We start from the raw sequence: 26,036 nt of genomic DNA, 5'->3' as shown, positions 1-26,036 counted from the left end.
ACAGACCAGGGAACACCACATTAAGCAGGGAACAAACAAATGAAATAAGAATGAAAGGTCATCCCTTCAAAACAACTAGCCTGTGGTCTGTGGTCTGTGTAGATATGGCACCAAGGGATAATCCCCAGGAAGACCCATTTGACCCCAAAAGGCCACATTCAGAATAATGCATCAAGGGCGCCTGGGGGGCTCAGGCAGTTGAGCATCCAACTCTTGATTTCAGCTCAGGTCATGATCTCAGGGTCCTGGGATCGAGCCCCCATGTCAGGCTCCCCGCTCAGTGGGGAATCTGCTTCAGGATTCTCTCTCTCTACCTCTCCCTCTACCCCTCTCCTACCCCGCTCTTGCTTTCTCTCTCCAATTAAAAAAAAAAAAAAAAGAATGCATCAGGCCAGGTAATAGGATCAGGTTGAATTGCTTGTCCCAAGAATCCCAGTATCTTCTAGTCCTCTGAGTACCTGGGGGGCAAGGGGCCACACAGCACTTCACAGCAGTTCTTCACAATGTTGCCATGGCTATAGGGATTCTGGACACGATTCTTCCCTGTCCATGAGCCTTTGATCTGCAAGATAAAAGCCAAGGCTTATAGTAAAAATTATGTTGCAGAAATACCTGCAGCATGGAAAGATGAAAAGCTCTGGAGATGGATAGTGGTGATGGTAGCACAACAACATGAATGTACTTCCTGCCACTGAATTCTACATTTAAACATAGCTAAGATGGTACATTTTATATTATGTATATTTTACCACAACAGAAAAAAAAGAAATACCTGCATAGCCATGGAAAAATGTTCACAATCGAGTGAAAAATTAGAGGCTGAACAGTATGTATTATTTTCAATTAAAAATACGAAATATATATTCATCTAAACAAACATGGGAACAAGTCTGGAAGACTACAAATCATACCATTAACAATGGTGAATTTAGATAAAAACTTAAAAAAAAAAAAAAAAAAAACCATGGTGACATCCAGGAGGTAAAGTTACAGGGACTTATTTGCTATGTTTTACTCATCTGTATTTTCTGATTTTCTACAATGAGCATGGATTAATTGGTAAGTTTTAAAAAGCAGGGATTTATTCAGTGCAACTGCCCCTCTCCATTCCAAATCCAGAGGCACTAACTAGCCTTTAAGGACCTATGAACAGCTGAAGACCTTGTACCCACTCAACCACTGAACCCCTTCTTTCCAATTCTCAATAGGCACTCAGCTCCAAAGCAGTGTGCTTTCTCTTCCACGCATTGGATTTAACAATCTCCCAAGCCAGGTTTCTGTCTGCCTCGACCTCCCAAGCCCTGGAGACTCAGTTCTCAAGCGGGTAATGAGAGAATAGGTTTTGGGGAGAGAAAGAATATGTGATGAGGAAAAGGGAAAGTTGACTCACGTCTTCATTGGTTGTCTGGTTGAGAGCCACGAGGAAAGTGTGAAATCCAGTCAGTCCCACGACGGACCAGAGTGTGAAGAAGCAAATGAGCACTTCTAGAACAGTGAGGTGATGCTAAGGAATGTTGAAGAAGCTACACCAGGGACTCAAGGCCTCAGCCCATACTCATGGCGCCAATCACACCATCTTTACCTCTCAGAACATATACCACAAATGGCCAAGTATCCATATATAACAACAGATGAATTCTAAACTCGCTGCATATATGAAAGGTAAAGGACTCCTCTTTATTCACTACGAGTAGCTCTCTAACATTTCTGGCGTTTTTAAGTGTTTGTTTATTCATCATTAGTTCTTTGAAGAGAACGTTTAGAAGAGGGCCAAAGCTAAATAATGTTGGCCATCACTGCCAGTGGAAAATTCATCAAAAAATAAACCTTATAAATGAAAATTTGGTGGGAAAAACAGAACGTGACTTACAGAAATCCCATCTGAATCTCCTTTTCAGAAATGCAACTGTTGTACAAAATAAGCCTGAGCTGTAACAGAAAGGGAGGACTTTGGTCAAGCAACATAAGGGGTGTACTGAAACAAACACAGGCTGAGCCCGGGATCAGAAGGACTTGTGAGGGAGGCAGTGGAGAAAGGGCTGAGGGAAAGACCTCCATTTAAGCCCTGGCCATCTTCCATTCCGGTTGCTACCATTAAGACTATATATTTTTTTTAATTTCAGATCTTGGCACTCTCTAACATCTAAAAAACGAGACGGTGGGAGAAATGCAGAGAGAACGCCTACTCGAAAGTAGTTTAAGAGGGAGTCACAGGGACATACTGCCAGGGGAGGATATGTTCCAGGAGTTTCTTTCAACGTCTCCAGGAAGCCAATTTTCAAGGATTCTGTTAAATTGGGAGGACAAGTAGAAAGAAAAATCAATGACTTTAGTAAAAAATGCACACTTATCCTAGTACCCACTCATTTCCTTCCCTCCCTATCCCTTGTTACAAGCTAGCAAGAGATTAGCCCTCACTCAGACAAGGGACTCTCACCTACAAGCTGGCAGTGTCCTCACTGAAGAGTTTACATTTTCACTACGGGACGACCTGGCACTGGACTACAGAGTCTGGCAGAAGCCAAGCTTCCTGCTCCTCTCCCTTTCCCCAAGCCCCCAACTATGGCCATGGATGGGGAATATTCATTCATAGATGAAAGAAATCAGAAATATCTAAGAAAAATCCTTTCTCCTCACCAATCCGTGTACCTCCTTCGTTCAAAATCCAGCTGAGAACTCATCTCTTGATCAAGAAGCCTCTTTTAACTCCACATCCCATCTGTCTTTAGGGTGATTTGGTGTGTGTGCACGCATGCACGTGCACGCATGCATATGCACACATGTGGGTGTGTATTTTCTGTCTCCCAAAGTAGACCATGAGCTACTGAAAGGCATTTCTCTAGTATAACCCCCTTCTACCACCTGGCACAGAGCAGGTCTTATAAGGCAGAAGAAGAAAGTATGCAGTCTTTGGGATCACCTCAGAAACGCCCACTACTCTGGGTACAGACCAGTAATCAGAGCCTCAGTCTTTAGCAGAAGGCCAATGAGAACGCCAACACGCTCAGGAATACGGATTGATGTGAGCTGAGGTTTGGAGCTCTGCTCGAGAGCAGAGTAGTATTCATTTCTAATTGGTCCTAGGGTGCCTCTGCAATGGTAAAGTCCCACCAAGAAACCCAGCCACTCCCCTCAGCTCTCCTTAAGTCTTCTCCCACCTTTCACCAACAGATACTGCCCTGCATACTCACTGAGAGCCACATAGACGATGTTGAAGGCGAAGACATAGATCGTGAGGAGGGAGAGAGAGAGGATAAAGAGGTAGAAGTAACGGTAGTTCCTCTTTCCAACACAATTCCCCACCCAGGGGCAGTGATGGTCGAAGCGCTCTGTGGGAGAAAGAGAGTCCAGTGCCAAAGCCTCCAAAACAAAGCACAACATGCCATCCACATAGTACCTAATTTAAAGACCCCCAGGATCACTGCCGATTTCAATTATAAAAAAAACACTGGTTTCTATTTTTCACTTTTTCACAATGTTTTCAGTCATCTCATTTGATCCCCACAATCACCCTGGAAGTCAAGCAAAAGAAGATATTCTTGTCCTCACATTGCAGTTGAAGAAACTAAGGCACTGAGGGGTCAAGTGAGCTGCCTCACTGTCAGCTGACAACAGAGACTTTGCTTTTCCAAAGAAAAATCTTAGGTGGACTTACTAAGTTCAGGAAGAATAAGTAGGTGAAAAATAGCCAAGGAAATTTTAAAAAATGAGTAGTATGGTTTTTCTTAGCCTCTAGTTTTTTTAAAAAAATGATAAAACTACAGGGGCACCTGGGTGGCTCAGTCGGTTAAGTGTCTGACTCTTGATTTCCACTCAGGTCATGATCTCAGGGTTGTGAGATCCAGTCCTACATTGGGCTCTGAGCTGGGCATGGAGCCTGCTTAAGATTCTCTCTCTCCCTCTGCCCCTCCTCCCCCCCTTCTCTCTACCTCTCTAAAAAAATTAAAAAATCAATGTAAAAACAAAATATAACCATAAAATAATTATAAAGAATAGATGAGGGGTGCCTGGGTGGCACAGCCAGTTGAGGGCCAACTCTTGGTTTTGGCTCAGGTCGTGATCTCAGGGTGGTGAGATCAAGCCTCGAGTCAGGTTCCGCACTCAGTGCGGAGTCTGCTTGAGATTCTCTCCCTCTGCCCCTCCTGCTCCTGCTCGCTCTCTCTAAAGTAAATAAATAAGTCTTTAAAAAAAAAGAATAGATGAACATTTATCCACTGTATAGACAAGTATTTTCTAAGTAACCATAAAAGTAATGAAAGAAAACACAGATGTTAAAGAAAAATATATTTGACTCCATAAACCTTAAAAAATAGCTTAAATATGTTAAAAATGCTATAAAAGAATATTAAACAGGAAAAAACCAACAGAAATATATGTAAATTTTATACCTTAGTATATGAGAAATCCTTATAAATCAATAACAAATTACAAATACTCCTTCAAGAAAATAGTCAAAGGGCAAAACAGTTAACAAATACCACATAAACATATATTTAAATGTTTTCAGATTCATTAATAATTCAGTGCAATACTAGTACAATTTTTGCTCATCAAAATAAGAATATAAAAAAACAATATCCAGTGCTGGTGAGAATAGCTTAAAATGGACACTAATATACTCTTTGTGGGAGTATAAATTGAGAGAGCCTTTCTGAAAAGCAGTTTGGCGGTGTGTATCAACAGCCATAATAAGGCTCACACCCCTTTGGCAAAATAAATCCATTTTCAGTAATTTCTCATAAGGAAATAGAGATGTGCACAGAAATTTAAGTTCAGTAAATTTTTTTAAAGATTTTATTTATTTATTTGACAGAGAGAGACACAGTGAGAGAGGGAACACAAGCAGGAGGAGTGGGAGAGGGAGAAGCAGGCTTCCCGCTGAGCAGGGAGCCTGATGCGGGGCTCGATCCCAGGACCCTGGGATCATGACCTGAGCCGAAGGCAGACGCTTAACGACTGAGCCACCCAGGTGCCCCTAAATTCAGTAATTTTTTATTAGAGTTTTTATTGTGGTAAAATATATAACATGCAATTTGAATATTCATTTTAAGTGTAAAATTTAGTGGCATTAATTACATTCACAATGTTGTGCAACCATCACCACTACCTATTTCCAAAATTTTCACCACCTCCAAAGAGAAGCTCTGTACCCATTAAAGAGTAACTCTCCACTTTCCCCTTCCCCCAGACCCTGGTAACCTCTAATCTTTCTGTCTCTATGCCTATTCTAGATATTCCATGTAAGTGGAATCATACAATATTTGACTTCTTCTGTCTGGCTTCTTTCATTTAGCATAATGTTTCCAAGATTCACCCACATTGTAGCATATATCAGCACTTCATTCCTCCTTATGGCTGAATAATATTCCATTGTACAGATATACCACATTTTGTTTATCCATTCATCTGTTGATGGATACTTGGGTTGTTTCCATCTTTTGGCTACTGTGAACAATACTGCCATGCACACTGACATACAAAAATGTTTGACTATCTATTTTCAATTCTTTTTGGTATTGTTATGGACAGAATTTTGTCCCCCCCCCAAATTTATATGTTGAAGCTCTAACCCCCAATGTGACTATATTTGGAGACAGGGTTTCTAAGGAGGTAACTAAGGTTAAATGAGGTCATAAGGGTAGGGCCCTAATCCTGTCAGATGGTATCCTTATAGGAAGAAGATGATGATGAGACACCAGGAAAATGGAGAGTTACTCTTTAAGCAAACCTGCCACATAAAAACATTGGAAACTGTAGATTTACACAGATATATTTTTACTGTATTTTATTTTTATTTTTTTAAGATTTTATTTATTTATTTTAAAGAGAAAGAGAGTGGGGGGGGAAGGTCCGAGGGAGAGGAAGACAGAGAATCTCAAGCAGACTCCATGCTGAGCACAGAGCCCTACACAGAGCTTGACCTCACGATCCTGAGATCATGACCTGAGCCAAAATCAAGAGTTGGATGCTTAACTGACTGAGCCACAGGCACCCCTACTGTATTTTAAATCACACTTTTTCTGATAATATAATTAATACATGCTCATCGTAGAAAACTTGAAAAAAAGAAAGAAGAAAAATGAAGGAAACAAAATCACTCATAATCCCACAACCTATAGATAATAAACTACAAGCATAAGCATCTTGGTGTGTTACCTTGCATATATCTTTACATGTATTTTTTCAAATGTGTAACTAAGATCACACTATAAATATAGCCTATCTCCTATTGTATTTCATTTAGCTTTCTGATTTGAGCTTTTCCCATAAGTCTATTGCATGAATGTCCCACAATTTATTTGACCACTTATCTACAGGTGGACAGTTAGGTTTATCCAATTTTTCATCATTATAATAATCCTGAGGTAAGTATTTCCATACCTAACTCTTTTACCACATCCCTGATTATTTTCTTAGGATAGATTCCTAGAAAGGGAATCACTGGCATCAAAGGGTATACATATTATAAAGCTTTTATGAATCTCACCAGGTTGTCTTCCAAAAAGTTTGTTCCAATTTACACTCCTGTCACGGTAGGACTAAGCATTATCAGGTTTTATTTGCTAATGTTCTAAATTTAAAAAGATCCTGTTTTAATTTTTATTTCTTTGATGTTTAGTAGGGATGACCCTTTTTCATGTTAACTAGTTAATTACATTTCCTGTTTTATGAACTGTCCATATTTCTACTGGAATGTTAATGCTTCTTTTTAAAAATCAGGGGTGCCTGGGTGGCTCAGTCGTTAAGCGTCTGCCTTTGGCCCAGGTCATGATCCTGGGATCCTGGGATTGAGGCCCACATCAGGCTCCCTGCTCAGCGGGAAGCCTGTTTCTCCCTCTCCCACTCCCCCTGCTTGTGTTCCCTGTCTTGCTGTGTCTCTCTCTGTCAAATAAATAAATAAAATCTTTTAAAAAATAAAAAAATAAAATGAGTTTTAATTTATAAAAGTCCTATCTACATACAGATTTTTACCATATAAAGTAAGCTTTATCTTCCCAACATTTGCCTAAAGAATTGGCTAATAAGAAGAAAGCAATGTACTCAGTCAGGCATGTTCCACGGCATATACAAAGAGTGCTAGAAGTATGCTTGGGGAGCCTGGGTGGCTCAGTCAGTTAAGCGTCTGACTCTTGGTTTTGGCGCAGGTCATGATCTCAGGGTCCTGGGATCGAGTCCCGAACCCTGTGCTGGGCTCTGTGCTCAGTGCAGAGTCTGTTTATTCCTCTCCCCCACCAACTCTGCTCCTCCCCCCCATCCCCCTACCCTGCACGCATGTGCACTCGAGCTCTCTCTCTCAAATAAAAAAATTAAATCTTTAAAAAAAGAAGTATGCTTATTGGTAAAGTAAGGAGTTGCACATATATGCCTATCAACAGACATATTTACTGCCTGTTTCTGATCTTTCCCAGGGTTCAGCACACACTAGGCAGTGATTACAATTAAGCCACATATACCCAGATAGAAGCACAGACCCATGTATTATGCACACCTGCCACCCTTGCAGCATCAGCAGAGAAAGATGAAATGACAGGTTTGGAATCAGACCTGCTCCAGTTTCATCTCACATTAATTACATGAACCTGCATAAAGGTGCTTCACCTATTTCCTCATCTGTAAAAAGGGGATAATACCTATCGCATGGGGTTCTTACGAGTCTTAAATGAGAGAAAGGGAAAGCACTTAGCACAGTGCCTGGGATATAGTAGGAACTCAATAAATGCTAGCAACTTTCTTCTTTGGTAACACTACTTCTTACATATCCCTTCCTTCCCCGATGCTGCCCTCCAGTGGACTAGAGTTCTCCTCCCCCTACGTAAGGTGGGCTCCACTTGAAACAAATCCAGATTTGAAAAACAGGTAAAGTTTACTTCCCCATCTACCAAAAAGGTTTTTTTAAATAAATTTTAGACTAGAGGATATTTAAATTATGATTTGATCTACTACAGAAGTACAGTTGATTTACAGTTGTTCAGAAGCATGTTTCCTATCTAAAGTTTCCTAACTAAATCTAGCTTATTTCCTATAGAAACCTATCTTCCCACCCCTACTGATTTTTCCCTAGAAAAATAACCCTGACCCTCTCCTTCAGCTCAGCCTTTCCCCCCAGACAGAGCCCCTTTGGTTTTACTCACCCACACAGTTGTCACAGATGCTGCAATGGGAGGCCCGGGGAGGCCGAAAGATCTTGCAGGTATAACAGTATTTCAGCTTCACAATCTGGTTGTTGATCTGGAAATTCTTGATACGAGGAGGCGGTCGCTGGCCCTGGGGCACTGCACCATTGGTAGCTTCTGTAGATCAGTAAAGACAGTTAATATCACTGCCAGCCATTATTTGAGCCCCAAAGTCTCACCACTTCTCCAAAAGCAGTGGGAGCAATCACCAGTTCCCTAGGCCCACTGTTTTCTCCAGACTAGCATTGCCTGAGGGCACTCTCAACATCACAGAGTGTCGTGTCAAATTCTGCTGAATGCCATGCAATTCTTTTCTGCAAATGTGAAAAAAGGTTTCTTCACGTTTTTTGGCAGATTACAAAGAAAAACATTCATAAAAGAAATAAAAATGGCTAAAAAATATATAAATATATGAAATGAAAACATTCAAATTCACTAAGAATCAAAGACATAAAAATCAACACAAAGATACTGTTACCTCCTACTATATTAACAAATACTAAAAAGAATAAAAATACCCAGTGTTGGCAAGGACGGGAAGAAGGTATTTTTATACATTATCAGTAAGCAATAAAGCAGTGGCTCCCAAAACTTTAAAGGCATATATTTTTTGACCCTGCAATTCTATTTCTAAGAATTTAACAAAATTACAAAGAGATACACAAAAGATGTTAACACAAGGATATTTGTCACAGAGTCCCTTTTAATAGTGAAAACCTGAAAATAACCTCAGTGTCACAATAGGGGGGTGGTTAAGTAAATTATGATACATGCATAGGATGGAATATTATGCAACCATTTAAAATGATATAGACAAGGGGCGCCTGGGTGGCTCAGTTGGTTAAGCGACTGCCTTCGGCTCAGGTCATGATCCTGGAGTCCCTGGATCGAGTCCCGCATCGGGCTCCCTGCTCAGCGGGGAGCCTGCTTCTCCCTCTAACCCTCCCCCCTCTCATGTACTCTCTCTCTCTCATTCTCGCTCTCTCAGATAAATAAATAAATCTTTAAAAAAATAAAAAATAAAAAAAAATAAATAAATAAAATGATATAGACAAGTGAATGAAGACTCAGGACAACAGTCACAACATATTGCACAATGAAAGTGTACACTAGAAAGCAACTAGTGTACATTCTATCTTGCAAAAATAAAATATATGCATGAAAAAAAGACTGGTAATACTTAGAATCAGAAAAATAATCATTTCGGGGCACCTGGGTGGCTCAGATGGTTAAGTGTCTGCCTTCGGCTCAGGTCATGATCCCAGTGTCCTGGGATCGAGCCCCACATCGGGCTCCTGGCTCAGTGGGGAGTCTGCTTCTCCCTCTCCCTCTGCCTCTCCCACTGCTCATGCTCTGTCTCTCTCTCTGTATCTGTGTCTCAAATGAATAAATAAAATCTTTTAAAAAAATAATAATCATTTAAAAATAAGAGTAATGCATGCTTATTGTAAAAAGTTTGGAAAAAACGGAAGATATATATAAGAAAAAATAAAAATCACCGACAGTCTCTCAATTCAGGAATATCCATGCATTTTGGTGTATTTCCTTAACAGGTAAATAAACATTCGTGATTTTTAAAAATTTGAGATCATATTATAAATATAATTTTGTACCCTGTATTTTTCACTTAACACTATATGGTGAACATTTTTCCATGGTTGTTAATTTCTCTTCCAAAAATATTAATATTGGCAATATAATATTCTATCATATGCACATACCATAATTTATTTAACCATTCCATACTGTAGGGCATTTAAGTGGCCTCTGGGTTTTTACTATTTAAATGGTGTTGCATGAAAAAACTTAAAATATTACAGATAAAGCTTAAATCCCCTCTGATCACCACCCCAATCCCAATTTCCACCTCCCCTCCTCAAGAATAAATACATTTAGGGCGCCTGGGTGGCTCAGTCGTTAAGCGTCTGCCTTTGGCTCAGGTCATGATCCCAGGGTCCTGGGATCAAGTCCCGCATCGGCCTCCCTGCTCAGCAGGAAGCCTGCTTCTCCCTCTCCCATTCCCCCTGCTTGTGTTCCTGCTCTCGCTATCTCTCTCTCTGTCAAATAAATAAATAAAATCTTTAAAAAAAAAAAAAAAAGAATAAATACATTTGTTGGGGCACCTGGGTGGCTCAGTCGGTTGAGTGTCCTACTCTTGGTGTCAACTCAGGTCATGATCTCAGGGTAGTGAGAATGAACCCCAAGAGTTGGGCTCCAGGCTCACCTAGAGTCTGCTTGAGATTCTCTCCCTCTCCCTCAGCCCCTCCCCCCATTCTCTTGCTCTCTCTCTCAAATAAATAAAATCTTTTTAAAAAAAGAATATATACATGCATTAAAATTAATTTCTCAAACAGAAAGAAAAAAAGAAAAGCATGTTGAAGTCTGAGCAGTAATATATGAAGTTGCTGGCATTAAAATAGCTAGGCCCATATTAAAAAGAAAAAAAGGAAAAAGAAAAAAATGACGTGCTGAAAATCCTTCTACAGTAATTTGTATAACTCTGATTATTTCCTTTAAATAAACTCTAAGCAAAGTGGAATTACTGGGTCAAAGGGTATGAATCCTTAAAGCCCATATTGCTTATTGTCAAAATGCTTCCCAGACAGATTGTATCAATTTGCACGCCCATCCATCTGCAGCATATGAGAATGCCTGTCTCGTTGCACCCTAGATGTGCAGGATAATTCTAAAAACAGAATAATTTTTCAATTCACTTTGATTTTAAAAATATCTGCCATATGGAACTTTTTTCCTTTTTTTGCAGAGTGGGGTGGATGCTGTGAAATCAAACAATAACAGTGTGCCACAAGTCTTAAAAGGATGGGGAGAGCTATTCATTAGAGAATGATATAAGTACCAGCATGCCACCTTAATATTCCTTTGCATGGGCTTTACATGAGGGCACCTGTGAGATAGAGTTCATGGTTCATCCTCCCCATGAGGCACTATGATGCAAGGGAATCACAGTGTCGTCTTCTGCCCGTCCCCCAGCCCCCATGCACACAGCATACCCAGCACAGGGATGAATGTAAGTTAACAAAAACTTGCTAACATAAACATACGAATGAACACAAGAATGCATTCTTCTAAGGAGAGAAACATGCTGAAAGGAGAGGTCTCAATGTGACAGCTCAAGCCTGGGCTCCAGGCCCAGTGATCTGACAAAACAGAACTAACCTTGCTAACACCTGCTGCTAGATGCAAGAGACAAGTCAAGGCACTGCCTTGACCTTCAGTTTCTCCATATGTGAATGGAAAGAGGATGATAAAAGAATAATCGAGATGGAGAAAAGATGGCACACACAACTCTCCCTCCTATCTTGCTCCTATCTCAGCTTTACCAGGTCTCCCCTGAACTCCAGCTGCACCAGTACACCCAGCCTCTGCTTTCTCCCCACTATTCCCACTCTCACCCCATCCCTAAGTAGTTCAAGCTCAGACGTGCACAAACCTATGTCCCCCTAGCACAACTAAAACAGACTGGAACTCTTCAAAAAGAAATTCCCTGAGAAGCTAGAGGGAAATGCAACTAAAATAAACAAAAGAAATACAAAAGCTTGGAAGCTTTCAAACCACTCTAAAGGAGTATCAAATCAACACATTGTATACTTTAAACTTACACAATGTTGTGTCAATTATATCTTGATAAAACTGGAGGAAAAAACATCAAATGGAAATGGGAGAAAATATTTCATTGATGATAGCATGCATATAAACATTAGGAATAAACTCAATATGAGAAACAGAGAAACTAGATTCTAAAACTATAAAAATTTTATTCAAGGGCATAAAATTCAATCTGAAAATAAAGACAGTATTTTCTTGGATAGGCAGATAATATTATACAAATGTAAATTCTCTCAAAAAATATAAATGTAATATACTACCTATTATAACTTTAATATGTTTGTGTGTTTTTAATTAAATAATATTAAAATAAACAAACAAACAAACACCGTAACAGTTTAAAGGCTAACTATAGATTGGTGGTCCATGGGCATAGCTTTTAGTCTTACAAGTTCTGGACCCCTTTCTTCTAATCTATCTGGCTTGGATGCTGACTCAAGCTACTTGGGTACTGGACTTGCAAACAATTTCGGCAGGCACTGCTATGGGGTCTGAGGGGCTCCCAGTCCCCGCTAGCACTGGTATCATGGCCTTCTTTCCCAGTGTGAGCTCCTAGGATATTCCCTCCTCTAGCCCTGGGATTTTCTGCTTCAATTTGTGGAGCCACCCTGGCTCCTGGCTAGTGTACCACTTTATCTCTGTCCCAAAGAGACCTACCCTGAGCTGAAAACTGCACTGTAATGAGCCTGTAACTGCTTCCTTTACCCTCCTTTACCTTCCTAGAATTCTCAATGGTTCCTGGCACCATGGCTGTCTCCTCTCACCTTATGTATTGCCTTAAAGCAGGAATTCTTGGTGGGGCCCATGAATGTGCTTCAAAAGATCTATGAATCCCTGAAATTACATCTGAAATTATACATATATGCAAACATATAAGAATATTTTTATGAAAAGAAGGCTTATAGCTTTCATCCAAAAAAAAAAAAAAAGAATCAAATGAGTTCATGACCCCTCAAAAGTAAAAAAATCCCATCCTCTTGGGAACAGTGCAGCAAGACCTTGGTAACAAACCCCTCCTGAAACACAACCCAACGCAAGGAAGAATGAAGCATATGGCTTTCAAATCTTGCTAAACCTGCCTTACCAAAATCATAGGGTGGTCATGATCTCAGATTCAGGATCTTAGAGGGAAAAGGCTAGAAATGATTCTTAATCTCCAACTACTATTAGGATTCCATTCCCTTAGTGATTAAAGTCACCCACTGCACAGCATCTTGCCAGCTGGTTAGAACACTCACCTATCTCCATTTCTATGAAAGCTGCTTCATCTGGTAGGGCCCGAGGGATCACTCCAGGGTCACTGAAGCTGGTCCTCAACAGAGTAGCCATGGAGAAAAGGAAGAGCATGGCAGCAAACACAGGGATGGCAGGAGACAGCTGGACAGCCAGGTAGCGACATCTGAAGAAAGTAGGTGATTGAACATTTAGTTATACCTACCCGATATTGATCACAAACTGTTACCGGCATGTGGATCCGGTCTCCACAATAAAATCAGCAGTACCTTGAGGGAAGGGACCATGTTGGTTTTCTTCTCTTGAACTACCCATAACTCCTAATATATGGTTCTGCACATAGTAGGAGCTCAACACTTATCTGATTGATGCCACCTATAACCTACAGAAGACAGTCTCAAGGGACCTCCCCATCACCAAATCCAGTTCCTCCTGTCAGCCTGTTGAGAACCACATTCCCTCTGTGCCTTGGGAAAGGCTCACACCTACTAAGGTCAGGGAAGCAACTGAGCCTGGACTTGTAAGTACCACAAGCTGTTCTCACTCTGGGAATGTCTAGAGCTTTTCATAACCACTCATCTGGCATTACGCCTGAGCTCAAGGAGGAGGAAGAAAAGATGAGGGCCATCCATGAAGCAGGGTCCCAGCGTCAGACAGAGGGTACGTCCGGCATGCTTCAAGGCCAATGAAAAAGCTTCACGGCTGCTGACTGACTTTGCAACATCCATCCTCTTCTCTCCTCAATTAGCTCTGCTAGTAGGTACTTAGTGACCTTAGGCAAAGGAATAAGAAAATTGTATCTCCTCAGCACCTCTTCCCAACATCATGTTTGCCCCTCCTCTTTCCTCATAATTCACCTGGAAGGCCATCCCTCTTCCTCTCTGGATATCCCAACTCTACTCATCTTTCAGGTCCCAGAGACATCAATGCCATCATTGTCATCATCACGACAATTTAATGAGCACTCAGCATATGCCAGGCACTGCACTAAGCCCTTTATATGCATTATCTCATTCAAGTCTCACACTAAATCTAGAAGGTAGAGTCTATTATACCCATTTGATAGCTGAAGACTCTGGGATTTAGAGAAGTCTTGCCTCTTCTGAGAGGCCTATCCTAAGCTGCACTAATCTCTCCCTTCTCTACCACTGCCGTCCTCACTGCCAGAGCCTTGTATTGTTTCCTAGCTGGTTTTCACTATGTTGACCTCATCTCCCCCAGCTGGACCTCAGAAGAGCAAGAACCTTGTCTTTTTGAAGTGGGAATGTTTGGGTTTGAATTCTGGCTCTACCAGCTCCTCCTTGGGTGACTTAATTAACTTCAGTCTCCTTAGCTGTGAAATGAGGATACTAATAGTACTACATAGGGTTATTGTGTGGCTCAAATGCATGAATATAAATAAAGTGCTTAGAACTGCACCTGACACATAGTAAACGTTAAGTAAATGTCAGCTCTTAACATTACCATCGTAGTTCTATATCTCCCAGAGCTTAATACAAGTATGGGAACAAAGAAGCTATCAACAAATACTTGTGGCACTCAATTGAATTTCAAACCAAATAAATAGGAATGTGTGGTGAGAGTTATCACTGACCTATTTTTATTCTCTTCCTCCTGAGGCACATTTTTTCCTTCAATACAGAGATCTTCTCTTGGAGGCAGATTCTAAGTGGATGAGCAAGGACCAGAGGGAGAGCGGAGAAAGTAAGCTGAGGAAAAAGGCTTACCTCATTGGCATGGGGATTAAGCAAGCTGCTGTCCACTCAGAGTGAACATTTAACCCCAGGTTGTACATTCACTGTAGTTTTGGAACAATCCACATGAGATCCTCCCCCTGTCTCCCTGCCACACACATGACTGCGGGTGGGGGGGGCAGCGGGTGCGAACCAACTATAATATTAGGCTGAGCAGTTTGTCAGCAGAAGGTGAACATATGTAGTGAACTTGCAAAATGATTTTGTGGCTTTTTGTTTGCTTGCCTGCTTGTTTGTTTTTAACAAAATCCTTGGTCATAGCCTGATTTTGTATGATTTACTTCCTTCCCCTAAAAGCTAAGGGGAGGGGGTATAATTTGAAGAACTGAAGGATCTGACTACGTACAGGGTAATTAAGGCCCTTGCATATCACTAGCTTGTGGATTACCTTCTTTTCCATGTTCCACCTTCAGTAGTACAGATAATCAAGAAGTGAATTTGGAAACAAAAGTCACCTCCGCCTAATCAGGGACCCAAAGGACACAGGAGAAACATAAGACTGTTTCACGAGCAAGCCAAGTAAAATTACCACACTAACAGAAAATAGCCATCTTTCTAGTCACTGCCCATTTCTAAGATCACTCTTTGAAAACAAACAAATAATTTCTCTAGGACTCAAACTGCTCTGGGTGTACAGTCTCCAATGAATAGAAAAATCAGAGCTATCTGATTGGCCACCGAAGGGATTTTAAATCATTTTATTACAGGAAAAAGATATAGAGAAAATAAAACAATCTCTCTCCCTCATACACACACACACGCGTGCGCGCACACACACACACACACACAAGATCAATGTTGCCCCCATGCATGAAGGACCCGAGATTAACTAAGTCTCATTCCAACACCTGCTTGTTAACCAGACAAAGGACAACTTAGATTTGAATTATGCTATGCCATCAAGGATAAAGGTCTCTGTAATCTCTACACGGACTATCTTCTGCACCTGCTAAAACAATCCACTCTGTATGTCAACAAGTACACAATAGGCTCATTGTATTGTTCTCCAGAGATGAGGCTATTGGCAGCCAGTTGTCACTAGCGAGTGGGTGTGGCTGGGAAGGCAGATGTGGGACCAGCAGGCCTTTCCACTCCAAGTAAGAGGAAACAGAGAGCCAGTAGCTAAGACTGCTGTTAACTACAGCCTATCATGTCTGTCTTTAATAGTTATGATCAAAAATACCCCCTTAGGGGGCACCTGGGTGGCTCAGTTGGTTAAGTGTCTGCCTTCGGCTCAGGTCATGATTCCAGGGTTCTGGGATCGAGCCCCACGTCCAGCTCCCTGCTCAGCGGCGAGGAGCCTGCTTCTTCCTTTCCCCACTGCTCCTGCTCTCTCTCTCAAATAATTTAATAAAATCTTTTTTAAAAATACCCCCTTAAGTTAATCCCATAATTGCAGCAAGCTAGAGATCTGTCTCTGACAGGAATAGGGTATGTGAAAATTTAGTGGCAATTCCCAATACCAATCTGAAAAGTCAGGAGTATCCTAAATCACTAATTCATCTTACTGGAGGACTGGATCTGTCATCCATGAATATAAGCTAATTGTTTTTGAAATCCCCTAGTATTTTCCATTTCTTGGAATAATGATATTCATACACTTCTTGAAACAGAACTCTCTTTTGTCTTCAGAGTACTAAGAGGCTTTCCCCCTTCCAAAGGGTTTAGAAGTCACTTTTCTCCCTTGTGAATTTTATAAACACAACCATGTCCCCACTATCTTCCTTTACGCCACCTGAAGAAATATTATTTTAAGCCACCTTCTACCAACTTCTTGATTGGCCTCAGGCTTCCATAGCTGGGCTACATGACTGGACTTCCACATGTCCCATGGGCCACATGGTGGTACTGTCTAGCAGTAACCAGCAGTGCCAGGCTGGGCTGGAGTGTCATGTCCCATCCCCCATTCCTAGCACGCTAGTTCATTGGCGGGACAATGATAATGACACAGACTTCAATTGACATGAAAAAACTCAAGAGATTCATGAGTGGATCTGGTAAGAAACCAGACAGATTCCATAGCAGAGCTCTGCCTCACAGACTGGGAGCATGGATTGGTGTTCTAAACAATACTCTACCTCTAAGTCTCCCTAATAGCTCAGTGCAATCAATCAGCCAACAAGTATTTATGTGTCTAACAAATGAAGAACAAGAGAAAATAGGATTTAATTTTGTTGGGAAAAACATAACTAACATATGAAACAGCTAAAGAATAAGATAAGACCAATAACCAAGTGTTAGGATGGTGATTCAGACTCTAAGGACTATAAGTGGTCAGAGAAGAGCTCTCTTGGGAAGTTGGTAGCTGCTTAAAACCACTCCCATAGCAGCTGTTAAGGGTGCCTTTAAGGAAAAGCTGTGCTTGGAACAGCAGAAAGGGCCCAAGGTTAGAGTCCCATGATGGCCCTTGTCTCACATAATAGTAATAAGCCTTTGCTGTAAGTCCTCACTGATATGGACGGTTGTCTGTTCTCTTACACACTACCTACTTCTAAAGCATAGTAAACATGTAGAATCACCTATAAGACTGGCTCGAGGGTCTTCTGATGACACTCAAGAGTCTGCTGATAGGGAAAAAGTTTCCTTGGACACTAAAAACATAATTTAAAATCAGCCTCTAGATTGACTGCTATGTGAAGGTCAGAGGAAGATGCATAAGGCTGTTTTGCTCCAGTAGCAATGGGGAAAATTAACCAAACAGGGACATCTTCAATTCTGAGGCAATGAGCCATCTTCTCACTGAGGAGGGCCAAAATCTCTAGCCAGGCAAACCTGCTAAGTAGTTGCTAAATCGCAGTGATAATAGCAAATTTCACATTTCAATTATAACAAAAATAACAAATTTCAAATATAACAAATAACAAATTTCAAATATAATATACTCCTGCTCAAAAACTTAGAACAATTCCCTGCTGCTTATTATATTAATCCCCGAACCCCACAAGCCAGTATTCCAAAGCCCTCCATTAACTGGCTTTATCTAATCATCATCATAAGGTTCTTGCCTTCTCATTGCACCATTCCAGAAATATCCCCCTAATTACCCTGAATTCACTAGCTTCTTGCTATTGCAAAAGGCATAAGGTACCTCCTTTGTTCTTAAACACAATACCAGCTCGGGTGTCTCTGAGGAAGAAGATTTAGGAGGTCTCTTCTTTCCCTCAATAAACATCTCAACTGATGTCAGCATGCTGGGGGAAATCCCTGTTCTTTGTGCTCACTTTTCCCAAAATAGAAGATCACTATACTCAATTGAGACTCATTCTCAAAAGATGGGAGGGGCGCCTAGTGGCGCAGTGAGTTAAGCGTCCAGCTCTTGGTTTCAACTCAGGTCACGATCTCAGGGTCCTGGGATGGAGCCCCACATCCGGCTCTGCACTCAGCATGGAGTCTGCTTGAGATTCTCTCTCCCTCTGCCCCTCCCGCTCATTCTCCTCATTGTCCCTCTCTCTCTCTCTCTCTCAAATAAATAAATATAAAAAAAAAAAGATGGGAGATGCATTCAGTAGAGATTGACAGTATGAAACTCATCACCACAAAAGGTAGTAGAGGTTGAAAATATACAAATAAATTCTGAATGACGGAACTGCAAAGAAAGGAAAGCATACTGTTCAGGAGACACAACCCAACCCTTCTCCAGGGAATGTGCTTTATCAGGAAGTTGAACTTAGCTACGTACCTTAACAGATTGGTATCAGAGAGGCAACTATGACTTTCTAAAACTGCCATTTGGTTGACCAAGTCTTAGACAGAATCTTGGGCTAGGTAAAGCACAAGACAGAACCTCCATAGAAAAATTTTCCAGAGAATGTTCTCTTGGTTAGAGATCATGATAAAGCCACTTTTTCCTCCTCCCAATCTCATGTAAGTAACTTCAGGAACCTGGACCTTGGAATTATAGACACAAATATTCTGCCATGTCAGTTTGGTTTTGGTCTACATAGCTCTGTGTTCCCTCAACCTGGTAACTTTGTCTTGTCATATTGCTTTTTCTCTTCCATCTCTCTGCGGGGACATGATGCCCCTCTCATCAGGATCACCCACATGGTAATGAGGTAGGGAGAACACATTGCTTAATTTTTCTCCAAGCCATCCTCATTCGGGCAGCAGGGACTATGAGTAGCCACAGAGGTGATGATCCCCCCTAACCCACAAAACTTCCTTTCTAGGTTCACACTAAAGATAGGCTTCTCTGTTCTTGCAAGACTACCAGAATGCTATGCCAGAATGCTATTAGTTTTCTACAAAGACACCTTCATTTCCTAGGAGCATGAGCTGGGGAGGCCCAAATAACCTAGATGCCACTAGGTAACACAATCACTAGCTAGGAAGAACCCAGAATATGCTAGTCTAGCATTTGGCACTATGTACACTTTAGTAAATCTGAATGTCTTCAGGATTCCATAGTCAAAAGATAACAATGAGATGAAAGGTAGTGTCATATAGAGGCATTGGCTGGCTGACTGATCTCAATAAAGGGACCTCTCTTCTGTGGGCCTGATTTCCTTACCTGCAAAAGGATAGCGATAGTCTCCAAGGCCCCTTCCAGTTCTACCATTCTATGATTCTGTGAGTCAAGACTGTTATATTTTCAGTGTATCCAGAATGAATTAATTCAGTCACATTTATTGACCACCTACTCTACATAAGGTCTGGTGGAAGGCACCGTGGGGGGCTATACAGACATAGGAGATAGTCCCTGACATTGAAAGAGCTCAAAGTGTAATAATCATAGAATTTAGAAATCTAAGAAATGTCATATGATGATGTGTTAAATGAGCAGTATGTACAATTAGTCCTACAAATGCAGAAATTACTGGAAAGGCTTCATGAAGGAAGACTCAAGAAGGGACTTGAAAGAGAGGTAGAATTTGCATAGGCTAGAAGTGGGTCAATTATGAAGCAGCACTACAAAGTTTTTTTCAGTTCATCCAATTCAATGACTCCTCTACATATCAAAAGCACCTGCAAGGGTCAGTCCGACAGGGTTCGATAGTGCCTTGATACAATTTCCTCTACATACAGCACAATGAGGCATAAGTGCTGATCGTAGAAGCAAAGTGCTTCTACTTCAGAGGTCAAGAGTCACACAGTCATTCTTGTCACAAGAGAAGTCTGGGTACCTTGACCCCACCTGTAATCTGGTCATAAAGTTAAAAGAGACAGCTAGGAAGCCAATTCCAGAAGACAGTGCACTTGGTCCTTCCTCCAAGCTTTATCAGGAAGTTGAATTTAACTAAACACCACAATAGTCTTTGAGTAGCTGGACATCTCACAGTTGTCAGTGCCATTCCACTATAATGTCCTGACATTACCGGCCAAGCTGGTGGCTACTTGTTCAGACAAGCTGGACAGGGTTTAGGCAGAAAAGAAGGAGAATGGTTCATGTGGTCAAAGCTGAAACTGGCATATCCACTCACATTTCCTAAATACCTCACCCTAAAAATAAATTAGGAAATCCTTTTTTTAAGCACTGCACAATTTTCACTCTGCTTTTAAAGTCAATACATTTACCATAGTTACAGTTACATTTAAATATGAAATATATTTAAATACAGCTACCTACTGGTAATCCAACCGTTCCTTTTCAGTGTGTATATTTTAATCTTCCAGACAAACACAACAGTTACACAGAATTTCAGACTCTCAGACTTGCAGGAGGCTTAGTGATAATCTAGCCCAATTTCCCATCCCAGGCAGGAATCTACTTTGTGACAGCAGCCCTGAGAGATGGCCACCGAGTATCTCTGGAAACACTTCTAACAATACAGAGCTAACTAGCTCCTAGATGGACAACCTTCTTTCATTTTATATATTCAACCTATACTGTCTGTCCACTGAAAATTACAGGTCCCTCCTTTGAGAAGTCTAAACGTGTAAAGGCAAAATCCCAAAATAAAAAGATATCCACTGACACTACTAATACTGCATGTTTTTCATCAAGGGGTGCCCACATGCCTGACCAGATTTCTCCAGCCATCTGGCTGACCCAGGGCTGTGCCATGGGCAGCTATAAATCAACTTGCACTTGTTCCTAAGCACCTGCTGCAGGCAAGACCCTATTACAAAAATGCAGGTCCAGATGTGCAGCAAGATCTAGACTTCCCTAAGGCAAAAATGCGGCGGCCAGAGGATGTGGAATCGACACTCCTCGACAATTTGAGGATGAAAATAGTCCTCTGTCACTGGTGGTTCAGATGCCCTCACCTGCCTGAAGGCAGGGGACTAGATCAGCTGATTTCCTGAGGTCTCCCTAAATTCTAATGCTAACAAAGGGGCCCATATTCTGCCCCCCAAATCCTATCCCCCACTGTGTGGTTGGTAGTGAATTATATACTCCAAAGGAAAAGGTCGACCAGAAAGCGATTGCATGCCTCAGAGGTATGCTAGTGTCCTTTGTACAGCCTGTCATTAGCTAGGCATAAGGCAGCCACCACCTAGAGTGTCTGTGTGTCTGTACGTGACAGACACACACACACACACAGACAAACACGTGCACATGTGCACAAACAGATTCCACCACTCTCAGTAAAACGATTCATCACCAGGGTCCTCTCCCCTTTGGTCAGCTTTATGCTTTCCCATTCCACTCCTTCACTCACACGTTAACTTCTTTCTCCCTTCTCCTCTCCCTTTTCCCTCCCCCCAGCCCTACCCACAAACATATTTACTCTATCTGGGTGGCTCAGTTGGTTAAACGTTGGACTCTTGATTTCAGCTCAGGTCATGATCTCAGGGTTGTGGGATGGAGCCCTGCATTGGGCTCCACGCTCAGCCCAGAGTCTGCTTGTCCCTCTCCCTCTGCTCCTGGCTTGCTCTCTCTCTCTCTCTCTCTCTCTCTCTCTCTCTCAAATAAATAAATAAATAAAATCTTTAAAAAAATATTTACTCTATCACACAGATAGCTGGAACTCAAGGCAGTTCACAGACAACCTTACCCTTCATATCTGAGGGCAAAGCACAAGAAATAACTTGGGGAAAAAAGTCATCTTGGTAGAAAACTCAACCTGCCTCCGTCAAACAGTAACTTGGCTAATTATAAGCTTCATCCCACAGGCAGTTTTGTTCAGAGGCTTCTGGGGCCTAAGTGGGACAGATCCAAATCAGACTCTGTCTGGCTCCCAGATACAAAAAGGGCCAAACGCCAATAGCTCCAAATTTCAAGTTCCCCTGGACCAGAGGTTTCCCGGACCCAGAATTACCAGCTCACTCAGGGCCTGAAAACAAATCTCATCTCTGTTTCAAATGGCTCCAACCACAAAAATTTAACTCTAAGATGGAAGGGTGTGGTGGTAGAAAGAGCTAGTGATTCAGCAGCAGGAGGATGGAAAGAGAGGGAGAATGATAGAGAGCAGAGTTCAGCTCTGTACTTCCAAAAAGCAGCAAGGCAGGAATAAAGAGAAAAAAACAAACAACTTGGAGAGAAGGGTGAGAGGGGAAACATTTTGTTTTAATGTTACACATACGCCTGCCTGACCGCACATGCTCACTTGTACCACACACAAGTACACACATAACACTCTCCACCATAAACCTCAGACTGGAAAGCAGCTAAGAAGCCATCACCAACCGACTTTGCCAAATACTTCACAAAGTCAGCAGCAACAGCAGCAGCAAAAGTGCCTTTGACAAAGAGCCTCTCTGACCTTCCTTTCCTAGCCCTGTTATAAACTGCCCCCTCCTCCCCCTGCTGTTATTCAAGCCAGCTTCAACCATCAAAAAGTCTGGCAAAGCAGCCTGAAAAATCACTCCTGATGCACTGGGAAAGCCTGGAGCCCTTACAAAAGAAGGGCAAAAATGAGCTCCAAGAGACCAGAGCTCATTTTAATTACCCACAGAGGCTGGCCGAGGAGCCCCCTCCTCCCTCCCATGGCCACGCCCCAGCATGGGAGCTCCATTTCCAGGTCATTCTAGTATATGAACTATAGCAGGCTCATATCAGGTGTGGCTCCCAGTCTACACACACACCTCTTGGCTCCTCAGAGCCCTCCTCATAATAATCCTAAACCAATTAGCATTGCTTCCATCCCTAGAATATACAGTATTCTCAGCACACCCAGTAGTCATGCCATAGTACCCTAGAATCCAACTGGCCACCTCCCTAAAGCAGTGACCTATACAGGATTCAAACAGTGGCTCTAGTACTAGCTATTACATTGCAGAAAAAAATAACTCCAAGGCTGGTATCAGGCACACACAGAATACAGAATTGTTTATGTTGAGTGATCCTGAGTGAAACTCACATTTAATAAGCACATATGTACCACACATGCGGCTAGTTTGTGGCACAGTTGAGGCTGGAACTGATCTGCAGGTCCCCAATTCTGATGGCTTTTCAATTTAATCACTAGCAGACAGCTGAGCCCTAAGGAAATAGGACCCAGAATAACAGACTAGGTGAGTTTTGTGGTATCGAGTTATGACCATGAGGGCTGCCCCTAGGCCCAAAAGGGGTAGGGAAGAGGGTGTCTGCCACTAAGCAACTAAGGAGACCACTGAAAAAGAGAGGTGAATAACAAAGACAAATTCCTTTATTTCCCAAGTGTGCCAAGGGTAACGCCAAATCAGTGCTATAAAATTGGGGTCAAAGGTCTTGGCCTTTTTAGGAAGCAGGTACTCTGCTCTAAGTACAAAGAAATGAATTCGGTTGGCATGATCTAAGGACATTGCTCAAGAGGATAGTGCCATCCAAGGACCATCCACAAACTTCCCAGAAAGACGGTTCTTCCTCTAGACCCAAAGTAACCATAATTAGGTAACTCTACTCAATGGAAACTCACTCGAAGGCGAAGAAGAGTGTACATGTCCCCAGGATGAGGAAGAGGGTCAAATAGAAGATGCCCTTTTGCCGGGCCATCATGACTCGCCCATCACAGCAGAAGGTGTTCCTGCCTGGGAGTTTCTCCCATTTCCGTGTCACCTTCTTTCTCACCACCATCACAGACATGATTGGAATTCCTGGTCCAAAATGAGCTTTGTGATTACAAGAGGGAAGAAACAGAAGCTGAGCCCAGCTTTGAAATCACGATGCCTGCTATTGCTGCCGCGGGGTCAAACATCATCAAAAGTCCAATTTCTAGCCCTAAGAAAAAGCACAAAAGGAAAAAAAAATGAGGCAGGAACAAGAAAATGCAGTTCAATCCTCCTTTCCCAGAGGTGGAAAGATGAGCACTGCCTGAAGGGGTAAGGGTAGGGAAGCGGGAAAAGTTTATTTCCAATCTGTGTTTGTCCCCTAAAAGGAGAAAAGGTTAAAGGTTCTCAAAAAAAAAGAAGGGAGCTAGCATATCTTCTTAAATAAATCCCTATGCTTCCAATATAATACTGTTCATTTGATCATCATAGAACCTTGGAACTAGAAGGGATTTTATGGGTGATAACCCCAATTACTCTGTTTTGGAAATGAGTAAAGTTAAGACCAAAGAGAGGAAATAACTTGTCCAGGGTCACACAGCTGCAAAGCTAAGCCAAGAAAACACATCTGCTGACTTCCAGACCAGGGCACTTTCCACTATACCACACTGTTCTATAATCATCAGTAAGAGGACTCTAAAAACAATAGTAGAGTTTCTGTCCTTAAGGAGCCATTCCCTCCCCTCCTCCACTTCACCTTCTTTCTTCAATTAGCCACTCAAATATGAATCACACCCGGGAACAAGTCACCCTCTGGCAGGGCTAGGAGGTTCTGGACACTCTGTACACATACCCAGGTTGTATTTACTCAAAACAGATTTCCCCTAATCAAACCCTCTGTAACTTCCTGAGTTCGGGAAATGAACCAATCTTGCCAGTCTAGCCTAACATTTGTGGGAATCTTAATGAAACCACATCACAGATCTGTAGGTGAAAGGCTGACTTAAGCAGGAGAGGTTCTGGAATGGTTGCGGGTGGGGGTGGGTGGACATGGCAGCAGCTAAGAAAAGTCATAAAGGTGCTTGCTTTCTGGGACGTTTCATAACTGCCATCTCTACTTGGCATCCTGAACCCCCAGGCCCAGTCTTTCTCAACCACTGCCACCCTTCTCCTCTCAGGTGTGGTGCTGTGGCCTCTGTTTACTGACACCACATGCCCCACGCTGGCAAGAATGAGATGGAAGCCTGCAGCCCGCCTGACTGATGAGAAACAACCAACCCGAAATCATTCCGGGCTGGAGAGGGCAAGGGTCCAAATAGAAACCAGGAGATGAGCAGGGAAATGAGAAAGCAAGAAGGCTTGGCCAAAGGGAGGGAGCACCAGAGGTGCAGAGAACACTTCCTTTGTGTAAAACTAACCTGGAAAATAATCTCCTCCAGATAAACCGGCCCAGCGGGAGAAAAGAGACCAGGAAGGGAAGCCGGGCCCTGGGAGAACAAAGATCAAAATCCGTCGAGAGCCAGCGACCGGCCCACCAGCCGGGGACCGGAGGCCCGAGTCCCGGGCGGGCGGCGGGCGCGGCCTCGGGAGGCCAGCCCTGCCTCCGCCACGCAGCCGACCACCGCCCCAGGAAGGTTGGGACGCGCGCCACCTCCACACGCTCGTACACACTCACACACGCCCCGCCACGTGTAGTCACCCGCGGCCAGGGGCTCGGCGGCAGCCCCGCTGAGAAGGGCAGGTGCCTATGTCCGCGCGGCCGGGCGCAGCGGAGGGGTTGGCAGCCCACCATGCGGCCGAGCCCAGGAGACCCCAACCCCCACCCCTCGTTACCTGAACCCGGGAGACCGAACTCGGCCGGGAACTGAGGGCAGGAAGTGCACCGTCCCAGGGGACCGCGTCAGCTGCCAGGGGTGGCAGCGACTTCTCCTCCCCAGCCCGGAGGCTGCCTCCTCCTGACAAGGGGCCCCAATGGTCGGGGCCCTAAACCAGCTGTGGCAACCGCCCACCGCTGGCCGAATGGAACGCTCCTCACGTCACCAGGTCGTTCCAGTAGTTGCTCGCCCGCCATTGGCTGCTCGGCCTCGGCGCCTCCGCCCCTGCCTCCCCTGCCCCGAACTACCATTGGCAATCCCAAACGCCACTCGACGCTGCCTCCGCCCCACTCCCCCACCCATCTCCCGGCTTCGTGCCCACCTGCCAAGCCACCGCCAGCCTCCCTTTGGGGTCCGAGCGCCACTGTGCGAAGTGTCGCTTTCTACTGATATAGTTATGCAGAGACGGAGGTGAAGGGTAGTGCTGATGGGACAAGGAGGGCTACCAGCCTCCCCTCACACACAGGGTGAGACGCTGAAGCAACACTGGCTCACAGATCCGGGTGCTCACCCCATACTAGGTC

The 26,036-nt window shown here is 43.0% G+C and overlaps 1 protein-coding gene across 2 annotated transcripts in view; it reads right to left on the bottom strand.

The window, feature by feature from the left end:
* Positions 1-25,681, bottom strand: part of ZDHHC9 (zinc finger DHHC-type palmitoyltransferase 9) — a 31,610-nt gene extending 5,929 nt beyond the window's left edge. Inside the window, exons 1-9 of one of the 2 annotated variants that reach the window (XM_032428303.1) lie at positions 25,472-25,658; positions 25,057-25,125; positions 23,569-23,870; positions 13,040-13,200; positions 8,133-8,291; positions 3,192-3,329; positions 2,239-2,287; positions 1,391-1,493; positions 459-562 (exon numbers count right to left, since the gene is read on the bottom strand). In XM_032428303.1, coding sequence (XP_032284194.1) covers positions 459-562; positions 1,391-1,493; positions 2,239-2,287; positions 3,192-3,329; positions 8,133-8,291; positions 13,040-13,200; positions 23,569-23,735 — 881 coding nt within the window. In that variant the 5' untranslated portion in view covers positions 23,736-23,870; positions 25,057-25,125; positions 25,472-25,658. Of the gene's footprint in view, positions 1-458; positions 563-1,390; positions 1,494-2,238; positions 2,288-3,191; positions 3,330-8,132; positions 8,292-13,039; positions 13,201-23,568; positions 23,871-25,056; positions 25,126-25,471 lie in introns of both variants that reach the window. The other variant, XM_032428304.1, reaches the window with a different exon arrangement.
* Positions 25,682-26,036: the final 355 nt, after the last annotated feature.

Source organism: Phoca vitulina, unplaced genomic scaffold (genome assembly GCF_004348235.1).
Source record: "Phoca vitulina isolate PV1807 unplaced genomic scaffold, GSC_HSeal_1.0 scaffold39, whole genome shotgun sequence".
In the NCBI taxonomy this organism is placed as follows: Eukaryota; Metazoa; Chordata; class Mammalia; order Carnivora; family Phocidae; genus Phoca; species Phoca vitulina.
This window is presented reverse-complemented; position numbering and strand designations above follow the sequence as displayed.